This window comes from Eschscholzia californica, unplaced genomic scaffold, assembly GCF_041429995.1.
Source record: "Eschscholzia californica isolate CP2 unplaced genomic scaffold, dmEscCali1.0.p SCAF_5, whole genome shotgun sequence".
Taxonomy (NCBI): Eukaryota; Viridiplantae; Streptophyta; class Magnoliopsida; order Ranunculales; family Papaveraceae; genus Eschscholzia; species Eschscholzia californica.
Genome location: NW_028238472.1, coordinates 4,293,811 through 4,304,691, shown reverse-complemented (window position 1 = coordinate 4,304,691; position 10,881 = coordinate 4,293,811). Strand labels below are relative to the sequence as shown.

General features: G+C 36.6%; 1 protein-coding gene across 5 annotated transcripts; it reads left to right on the top strand.

Moving 5' to 3' along the window:
- Positions 1–1,905: 1,905 nt before the first annotated feature.
- LOC147536431 (actin-related protein 8-like) lies at positions 1,906–8,952 on the top strand. Of its 5 annotated transcripts, none has more exons than XM_086640507.1 (13): positions 1,906–2,383; positions 3,455–3,540; positions 3,907–3,977; positions 4,067–4,134; positions 4,421–4,482; positions 4,726–4,820; positions 5,206–5,287; positions 5,649–5,791; positions 6,210–6,358; positions 6,960–7,096; positions 7,764–7,882; positions 7,994–8,093; positions 8,638–8,952. In XM_086640507.1, exons 1-12 carry the CDS (start codon positions 2,061–2,063, stop codon positions 8,069–8,071), a joined length of 1,413 nt encoding a protein of 470 aa, XP_086496633.1. In that variant the 5' UTR covers positions 1,906–2,060; the 3' UTR covers positions 8,072–8,093; positions 8,638–8,952. The 5 variants fall into 5 exon arrangements, with proteins under 5 accessions (XP_086496633.1, XP_086496632.1, XP_086496631.1 ...); XM_086640506.1 differs by having other exon boundaries at positions 1,926–2,383; positions 8,652–8,952; XM_086640505.1 differs by having other exon boundaries at positions 2,004–2,383; positions 3,440–3,540.
- Positions 8,953–10,881: the final 1,929 nt, after the last annotated feature.

Sequence of the window (10,881 nt, the reverse complement as noted above, 5' to 3'; positions counted from 1 at the left end):
TCTACAACCATCAATTTTTTTTACAACCACTCCACCACCTTCGTTACCACTCTACCACCATTACCGAACGCTTCACATCTCCCCCGCAACTCCACAACCTCCGACGTAGCTTCACCTTCGGTGCAACTCCACCACTACCACAACCACTTCACCACCATCGCCACAAATCGACCACTCCACCACCACACTATACCACCTCCACCAACCCCATTTCACTACCGTCGTTGCAACTTTACCCCCTAACCATTAAAACCCCCTCCATTCTACAACCACCATCACTAACCATTGAGCACCACCATAACACGTCCACCACCATTGATCACTATCACCACTGCATTAGGTTCAAATTTTGATCTTTATGTGTTTATAAAAATTAAAAAAATTCTATTACTTTAGTATTTAATGTTTATAATTTTTTTATTAATATAATGATATAATCATATTGTTTGATAACTACAATACGAAGATTACATTTTTTTACTAAATGTCATACCTAGCTTTTTAAGATGTAAAAACACTTTTTATGTAGCGTACCAAACGACTCAGACAGATTTTTAAAAAACGCTTTTATTTATGGGCTTATAGAAAAGCTCATAATATAAGCTACGTGTGTACCCAATCAAGAGATCCAATCTCTAAACTCAATATACAACAAATATATCTTTATAGGGATAAAAAGGATTTAAGGTTTCCTAATCAAGAGATCCACTCTCTAAACTCAATATACAACAAATATATCTTTCTAATTTCTGCAAGAACCGAGTCCACTCGGTTGGCTTAGTGGAAGCGTGTCGGTATCTCCTAATAAATAGGTTAGATATCTTTTGCAACATCTTCACCAATGAACTTGGATAAATTGTGTTTGATCGTTTTTTGTTTTCTTCTTTCATTGGAACGCATAGTCGTATTCGTTTTTTTGACTTTTTTAGTTATATTGGGATTCTAAAATCATATTTAACCTATTGATTTTTTCTTAAAAAGACCAAAAATGATTAGTTAGTCTTTTTTGTTGACAATTAGTTAGTAGAGAGTGAAAAAAATTCAGGTCCGTGTAGACTTGAAAGACTTAGATTCAACTCACATTCCTCTTTGGAAAAAAGTGGATCAAATACAGGTAGTCTATGTTGAATTCTGACATTGAAAAATATAATGGATTAAACAAAGTCACAACAACTGAAATTTTTTGGATTATCTTGGTTAAAAACACAACCCAAAACTATGTTTGGGGTCTACCTCAAATTTTTTTTATATGTTTTCAAATCCTGAGTGTGAACCTATTGGTACCCAATGTAACTCTTTTCAAACTCCACAAGCCAAAAAAAAATGTTTGATCTTTTTTTTTCGCCAATGAAAGTTTAGATGAGAGAGTTTAAACCAAATTTTTGGAGTTTCTTTTGACATTAAACACCAAGACTCGTAACATTCACTAGTCACGAACACATCATAAATTGAATAAACCCAATAACTGTCGTCATGAAAGACATCATGAATCTTGAAAACCAAATAAAGACCATGAGGTCATTTTATGAGGTATGAGATCCTACATTTCAACTCGATATTACAGAATTAGATGCACATCAGACTGATTAGTGGACAAACATTGAATTGAGAAATATTATTTGGTCTGAAAATCAGAGCCGACTGCAAGTCAGATTCCGATGGTCGTCTAATGAGAACATACCACATCCACGTTCGATGGTAGTTGGCAGTTTCAATTGAATTTCTCACTAAAATAACATTATGCTCGACCAGTATTCCGGTTGAATCCAGACAGGGTGACGTGACTGGACAAGATCGAGTGAGAGCTCCCTCTAGATCTTGACCGACCACGTGGCCCCGAGTAGCATCACCGTTGTACAGACTATGGATACTGCCACAAGTGTTTCAGTTACAATATTTAGCGGCCACCAATAAACGAGTGGCACGTAGGTAGACACATACCACGTAAGCACCGAAACATTTCGTGTTCCTCGTGTTCTTCTTCGTCACTATCAAAACTAATGAAAACCAGTAAATCACATTAACATATACAAAGTTCACATAATAAACCCTAATTTTTCATGGCGATGATATTAAGAAGGGTATTAAAATCAGTATCGAGTACTTCTCGATCAAATTCAAAACCAAACTCATCCGAAAAACATGAAATTCTTCAGTATTCATCAACAGGAGTATTTGATAAGATACCATCAGATGTTTTTCTTCAAATTCTGATATTTATGGGTCCTAAAGAAGCTGCTAAAGTTAGCACAGTTTGCAAATCATGGAATTTTCTGGTTTCTGATAATCGTCTTTGGATTTACTTCCTTCAAAATCATCAAGAAGAATTATGGGAGAATATTGATTTTGTTGAGACTTATTTAAGATTAGGGTTTCCTCTTCAGTAAGTTTTCTTTTTCCCCTTTTTTGTTGAATTTGAAAATTGAACTTTTTCTTTTCCATGGGTGTTTTTAATGATTTGTTATTTATAAGTTATTTCTAGTCTAGGGTTTATGTTTCTGTTCAGATTAATAGCAGAGTTGGCATGACTTTTTTTTTTCCCGAGACAGGTCATCTGACAGTTGATTTTGCTGTCGTCCGGAGCCTGGGCTAGATGTGCCTGCTCAGGCTTAGTAAGTATCGAGGCCTTTATAGTGGGACCTTGGAGCCTTCGCCAAAAACAAAACCCCTTAGAAGTTAGGTCCGAGTCTAGACGTCAAAAGTGGGATAAATAAGTAACTGCTACAGCTTGAGGCGTTACAGATGGTATCAGAGCTGAGGACACCTCGTCTCTGAGAGCTGGGGATGTAATAGTCCCACATCACTTGGAAGAGTGTCGGGAGCCCGGGTTAGAGGTGTGTGCTCAGGCTCAGTAAGTGTCAACGCCTTTTGGGTGAGCTCAGAGAACCTTCGTTAAGAACAAAAACTGGCCCTTGGGTCTGGCATTTTTGACCTAGAAGGGATATTTCTGCTCTTAAGTTCTTGTTTCAATGTCAAATACATTTCAGCAGTGTATTCACAGATGTAGATGATGCATAGTCGGATGTCGATTGTTCGTTGAAAGAATGCTCACGTGTGATATGATAGCATAAAATCTTGAACTTATGATTACTGATTTCTGTTTGGTTTAGATAAGTAGGAGATGAATATACGAGACAGCTCATGATTTTAAAAAGAGGGCTAGCTAGTAGTCTTGTATGGTTCTTGTAACTGAGACCAAATTGGAAGTGATTTTTCATACGAGTTGTATGAGTTATAATGAACAGAGGTCTCTATACGCCCAAAAACATGGAGTTAGATTTGGTTGATCAGTGGACAGTGGAATTGATTAGTTTTGTTCCTTTTTCCTTGGGGTTTGAAGTTGTTTGTTGTTTATTTCCTTATACTTAACTGAAACCATAATTCTTGCTTGATTTCTATGTTTGAATTTCACATTTTTGATAGTTTTTACTTTATAAAGGGATTTGGTTTGCAGGAAGATGAATAATCAGCCTACCTCTTTCTCTTTCATGCATATCTATGGTCAACGTGAACAAGTACCTGGTTCTGTTATTATTGATGGTTAGCGCTAAGCAACTTCACCTCTCTACTCCATTTTGGTTCATGAAGGGTTCCGCATTCTTGTTGGATGTAGCTTTATCATTTAACATATGATTTAAATTGATCGCTTGCATGAATGTGGGAAGCATACTTTCTCCTCTACCGTAAGAACTGATTTATTGACACCCTTGAACACCATTTAGTTGAGTTTGGTGAAACCATAATTATTCACCACCACTTTTGGGGATATTTAACTACTTCTTCCCTTTCTATTTTGTATGTAATGGGATCAGTGTCGGATATATATAAGTTCTTTTTGTATCAAATGCATTAGAACCAAGAACTATTTTACATGAATTATGACTTCTATTCTATTATGGTTTAAAGGTGGATCGGGTTATTGCAAGTACGGTTGGAGCAAGAATTGTGGCCCTTCTGGGCGTTCGACAACATTTTTGGTGAGGTCCTTTTTGTCACAAATTTTATGAAGTATCTTCCCAAATTTGTGCAGTACAGTGCATCAGTTGTAAGTTTACCAAATTTGCAGGAATTTGGTGACATGGAATCTCCTCTATACTCTAAGCTTCGACAGTTCTTCGTTTCTATGTATGCCAGGTCTGTGGTGTTTTTTGTTTTCTCGGTTATTTGAACAATCGAATGCATATATCTTCTTTACTTTTAATGTAGATTACCGACTATTTTGTTGAATTGTGCACTAAGGTAGTGTTTAGTTTTCTAATTGGGAAAGCTGAATTGGTTTTGCATATTTAAGATTCTTTAATATTCCGTCCAATATGTTTTTGGCGATGATTGTTTTAACATTTTAAGAACGCACTCCATTATATTATGTTACGATTTGCATATACTTTTGATATAAGTTTCCGACGCTATATCCTTGCAGGATGGAGATGAAACCATCAGCACAGCCACTTGTTGTGTCCATTCCAATCCGCGGTTATGATGGTAAGCTTACTATTTTCCTCAATCAATACCAATACGGAAACATATACTTTCTTCTAGCTTCAATTCTTCCATAGCAGTAATTTATTATTAACTGATACTAAAGTATTTTGTTGCTATCATAAGTACAGAAAGACTTTTGGAGTCGATCAATATATTCAAGTAGCTTGTAATTATAGGTTTGTTTTTCTGCTTTCATTCACGTTTGGAGTTAAGTTAACGAGCTTTGTTCTTAAAATATTTCAGATGAATCTTCTAGAGAAGCTAGAATGCAATTGAAAGAGGCTATCTACAATGTTCTCTTTGACATGAAGGTTCCTGCTGTTTGTGCCATAAATCAAGTATGCTAAATAGTTCTTTATCTCTCTTCTTCATAGCATATTTCGAAAGTTAGACTATATCAAAATGAAAACAGGACAAAAGGAAAATCGGAAAGAAAAATGGAATCCCAAGCCTTCACATTATAATTTTAACTACTTAATTCTTCCATGTTCCGGTATTCATTATTTAGGAGGACTGTTTGCGAGTTCAATAGTATTGACAAACTATTGGTCAGTACGGAATTGCAGAGGAATGTGTGTGAGCTATGCCCTACTTTTTAAGCAGACATTCTTTTGTGATTCAGAAAATGAATTTGCCTGTTGCCTTGGGTTGTATGGAAAGACTAATAATTCTTTTTCGCTGAACACATCCTACTGAGGTAACGTTTACTTTTGAAAAATATAGGCCGTTTTAGCTCTATATGCAGCAAGAAGAACATCTGGTATTGTTGTCAACATTGGTTTCCGCACCACATCTGTTGTTCCAAGTAAGGCATATTCATTTCGTTTTTTTTCCTTGCCTTGATTTCTTAGTGATAGATCATTGAATGTTTTAATCTGATCAGAACCATGGTATCTATGATAAGTTTTGATATGATAATTGATTTAAAATCAGGAATCAGGCAGATAGATCGGAAGCTTTTGTCGAGTTTCTGTTAAAATCTCTTTTATTCTCACCTCATGATGTTGGAAAAATCATATAAATGATTAAATTCTTCCATAAGTGACACTGATATTATTATTTCTTCAGATTCGTTTTATCCTTCTTATTTGAAACTTTGGTTTGAGTAAATTTCGTGCGTAGAAAAGCCCACAAATTCATTCTGCGACTTCTTTGTTGTTTTGTAGTTTTTGAAGGTAAAGTTATGCACGAAGTGGGTGTTGAAGTTATGGGTCAGGGAGCCCTAACACTTACTGGCTACCTCAGAGAGCTGATGCAACGGAAGAATATAAATGTTAAGTCTCTCTACACTACCCGCACACTGAAAGAGGTAACGGTGCAAGGTCGTAAAGTTCTAGTGTAAGCAAAAATATAAGCATACTTGGGTCATGATGTCCTCAAGCAAAGAGTTAAGGGATGTCAGTTAATGGTCGTATCAGTAAAATACTTGACGATATGAACGATATAATCCTCGCTATTGTTTGATACTTCATTTCCATGGAAATAGGTGGATTTTAAAGAAAGAGGCTACGTTTCATTGCGTGATTGCCTTTTTATTTCCATGGAAGTGCGCTTTAACTTAAAATTGTGACAAATACTGCGTCTTTTAAACATTTCTGTGGCATGCATTTCTTTGCTTTCCCTCTGTATCAACTCCATGGAACTTATGGAAATGAATGTACTTCCATGGAATGCATGCCTTGCCGTCAAATACAATTGTCTGACGATAAAGTTGATTTTTTCTGTAGAACCTTTGCTATGTTGCCGCTGATTACGAAAGAGAGCTATCTAAAGATACACAAGCATCATATGAAGTTTCGGGAGAAGGTCAGTTTACACTTTCAGAAGAGCGGTTTCAAACAGGAGAGATCCTATTTCAGCCACGTATGGGAGGACTGTAATTCCTTATCCTCTCATTTTCTGGTTATTAAAATTATGGTGAACTGTTCTTTGGGGATATTTTGCTATTTATAGTTTTCTTCATGAAATAGTTTCCTACTTGTTGAAATACCTTAAATTTTGTTTTTTTACTCTCATATTGGGCTCGGCGATGAGTCTTACTCCTTTTTATACCCAAATCTTTTTATATTTTTGTCTTATAACTTAAATTGTTGGAATATTGAGATGTATTCATTGTTAAGTATCATAATCAGGATGCTTCCTGGCAAAATATCCTTTTCTGAAGTTGGAACAAGAACACTATTACTTTTTGTTCTGTACTTCCGTGTCCTGTACATATTATCATTATAAAAATTTAAATGTTCTGGTTAGATAATATTTTAGGCCAGTCTGTGACCGAAGCTCTGTTGATTATAATGTTGAGGAAATGTTTATTTCCTCCGTTGCCAACAACAACGATGACAATATATTAGGGCCACTGCCTCACTGCCCTTAAAAGAGGGAGGAGAGTACTATATCAGTGTTTTTGACGTGTTAACTTTCAATATAATATGTGTTCAATCGATGGTTAAAAGATATCAATGAGCTTTCTTATACAGGCGGATGATGGGTTTGCATCGGGCCGTAGCACTCTGCATGGACCATTGCGAAGCTGCAAAAGAAACTGCTGACGACAACGGATGGTTCAAGACTGTTGTTCTGGCAGGTGGGACTGGATGTTTACCAGGCTTGCCAGGTAACCGGTTCCTATGTTTCTGCTCTTTTCTTTATACGACCACAAATAAATTAAATAAAGAACGAAGGTCGAAGGGTAAAAAGTTAAGGCTGCTGCTTTAGGGAAACAAATAAAATTTTCAGGGTACAAAATTTTGTTTCTCCCAAGCCCACCACCCTTTCTTCTCTTCACTCCGGCGAGGGCGGTAGGCAGATTACCATCGTTGGCGACCCCTAAATTTTTTTTTCATTTTTTTCCTCCATCCCTCCAACCACCACCATTCTCTCTTTGTTCGAGCGAGGGGAAGCGCCCCTTTGCCGGAACTCGTATTCTGGATTGGGGACCCCCAACCAGAACAGATCTGGTTTCGGAAAACATCCAAACCAGTCTTTCACTGAAACAGAGAGAGGGAGCGGAAAGGGAGGAAGGCTAGAGAGACAGGGAGGACAGGGAGGAGAGAGAGAGAGAGGGGAGAGAGAGAGGTGCAAGAAGATGATTTGATTTTCTTGAAGGGTCGCCGCCAATTTTGGGGTGGGGAAAAGAAGAAATTTTTCCACCCCAAAAATTTTGAAAGCCCTGGAAAATTTGTTTGTTTCCCCACAACATCAAATAAAATTTATAGTGAAATGAATCCGATGGTGAAGCTACTTCTGATTCTAATTTCTGCTTTTCCATTTGTTTTCTTCAGATAGATTACTAAAAGAGCTTTGTAAGATTCTTCCTTCGACAACGTCGGATGATATTACTATCGTCCCACCTCCTTATGGTCTCTATTCTGCATGGTTTGGGGCTAAACTCGTAAGTAATGTAAGTTGCTGCAGGACTTTGACTTCATATATCATATCATACTATTTTTCATGACGGGGATTTCTTCAATTGATATTAAATCGGATTATATTGCAAATTTTTCTTATACAGTTGAGCACCTTTGGTGATGCCTGGTGCATGACGAAGAAGCAGTTCCGCAAGAAGTACAGACACAAATCATCAACTTAAATAGACAAAATTAATTCACCAGGTATTCCTGCACCTGATATGAACTTCAATGTTAGAGTCTTATTCGCAGTCTTTATTTTCAATTCCCAACTGTCCAAATGGTGTCTCTGTTTAAAAACTTGTTGCAGCTAATGAAACGTGAAAATCAAAAGCTACCATCTATGATATTACCTACCGACTGAGAATTGCTTCTGCGTGAATTGCAAGCTTCTTAAATATTATCATACCTACCATCTCTGATATGATCACTACCTTCAACTGTGCAGAGATGTGTACCTCTTGTCAATGTCCCGACTACCCATCATGTTGAAAAGTGTCTTGAACACGAGTCGATCTCAAATCCAAATTCTGCCCTGGAAAACTATTTTTGGACAGTGGGTGGATTTATATGTAAACTTGTTCACACGAAGTGAAATCAATTACTTTCTGTCATTTACTTTTTCGTTTCTTGTCTCGATACGCCACATCCTATGGCCACTAGATAGAAATTATACGACATGAAGTATTTAGTTGGTTCTTTTTCCTACTTTGGTAGTTGCTTATATCATTATCTAACATCCAAGTAGTTGATAATGTGTAGGTACAAGATCGAAGAGAATAAGCATATAATAAGTCGTGGCTGACAATTTCTGGATGTAGCCACTAATATCTCAGTTATGTTGGTATTTTAGATTCTTGGCAGACCGATTCTTTATGTAGATATTTTCGTTACTTTATCTTGGTGAACCATAAACTATTACTTATTTAACTGTCACCTAGGCTTCCAAAAGATGTGTGTATAAAATTCAGATGTATAGTGTTCATTGTGCCTCGAATTATATATTGTTATGAGGGTACTTATGTCACATTTTATCAAGTATAAACAGGTTCGATTGGCCAAAGACATTCCCTAGGTTGTCTTTTTCGATAAGTTATTGGACATTTCATGGCGTATGTTACCGCTGCTGAGGAAAAAAGGGTTAGGTGAGTCAAATTTTATTCAGGGCCTTTACGCGATAATATAAAATGTAATTTTCTTTAATATAACAGTATAAATAAAAATTTCTTAGGATTGCATACCATCTTTTTATATATCTTATTCTAATTCACTATGTATTTAGTGCTTCAAAGTTCGCGAAACAAAAGTTTTGCTGAAAATTTAGTTAAAGCTCCAAAAAAGAAAAAGAAAATAAATTTTGCTTTCGGTGAAAAATGATCAATTAAATCTTTGGGTTATTTTACCAAAGGCTCCCAACTTTGTGACCAGCTTCCCACGAGGCCTCATACTTATCAAAGATACTCATATGGTCCTTTTTTTTCTGTTATTGTTAAATGTCTGTTACTCTCTCTCTTCCATCTCATCACCTCTCTCTGCCACGCCATCTACCATGCCACATCATCTACCATATCACATCATATACCATGCCACATCTCATCTTCTCACATTGGTCGTCGGTAGATCAATTTCGTACTTAATTTTTTTTTCTCTCTCTATCTCTCAATTAGGGTTTAAGGAAACCCAAACCTTAAATTTGGTTTTGGTTCCCCAAACCCTAGATCTGTTTTAGGGAAAACCCAAATCTTCATTGTTGAAGCTTCAACGGATCTAGGGTTAGTGGAGAAAGAGAGAGAAAGAAACTTAAGTATGAAGGTCGTCGGATTTTTTGACCGGTAGGCGACTTATTGGAGAAGATGACGATGTCGCGTGATAGATGATGTGGCAGAGAGAGGTGATGAGATGGAGGAGAGAAAGTAACAAACATTTAACGGTAAAGGAAGAAAGGAGACCATATGACTATTTTTAATAAAGTAAGAGGCCTCGCGGGAAGCTGGTCAGAAAGTAGAGGGCCTTTAAAATATAACCCTAAATCTTTTTTGTCATTAACTCCTTATTACTTGGGAAAAAAATGAAAATGTTATTAATCTTCCCTCTCCCAGAGTCATCTATGTTTTTCTTTATTCTTCCTTACTCATTTTTCTCTTTCAAATTTAATAATTGTAATTTTAATTTCTTTTGTTGGGATTTGTATCAATTGATGAAAATCAATAGAGAAGCAAAATGGCCGGTTTAAGACGGTGCCTTTAATCTTCAAATGAATTAATTTTCTCCAAAAAAAACTCTTGGGTGTAATTTCTTCAACCTTCCACAATGACCGGAATATACATTTAATCTTCAAATGATGACATGAGGAGTCGAACCCAGACGTCTAGCGAAGAGGAGGAAGAAGAAATCACTTTTTTCTCTCTCTTTTTTTTTCTTTTTGTGTGTGTTTGAATGTCGCCGGAAGATTAAGGCAGGTCGGCAACCTTCCGTTCGAGAATGGAGGCGAGGTGGAGAGAGTGAGATGAGATAAGGTGAAGTGGAGGAAAAATAAAGAGACGAGGCGGTTTTATGTTTTTAATTTTTTTGAAAACTTCGATTCTAGAAAAAGTTGAAATTTCCTTTGTCTTTCGAGGCCAAATCGCACTGCCAGACATTTATGGGAGCTAAATCGGTTAGTCACAAGTTGGAGGCCAAAACAGAATTAACCCATATAAATATGTATAATATAGACCATGAAAACGCACCCTAAACTTTTTTTTTTTGGCACGACAAAAAAGATTTTTGTGTTTCTAGTCCAAAAATCTACACATAAACACACATTTAGTCCACCCTAAAATTAATATAGGAATTTAACCCAAAATGATAATTATAAGGGTTATTTCCCTAATGGCCCCCAACTTTGTGACCAGCTTCCCGCTTGGCCCCCTACTTTACGAGAAATACCCATATGGCTCCCTTCCGTTATAACACCGTTACTCTCTCTCCTCCATCTCATATTCTCTCTTTG

Coding starts and splice junctions, on each gene's coding strand:
- LOC147536431 (XM_086640505.1), top strand. CDS start 2,061: ATGGCGATGATATTAAGAAGGGTATTAAAATCAGTATCGAGTACTTCT. Junction 3,541..3,906: donor TGGTTCTGTTATTATTGATG/GTTAGCGCTAAG, acceptor TATGGTTTAAAG/GTGGATCGGGTTATTGCAAG. Junction 5,288..5,648: donor CACCACATCTGTTGTTCCAA/GTAAGGCATATT, acceptor GTTGTTTTGTAG/TTTTTGAAGGTAAAGTTATG.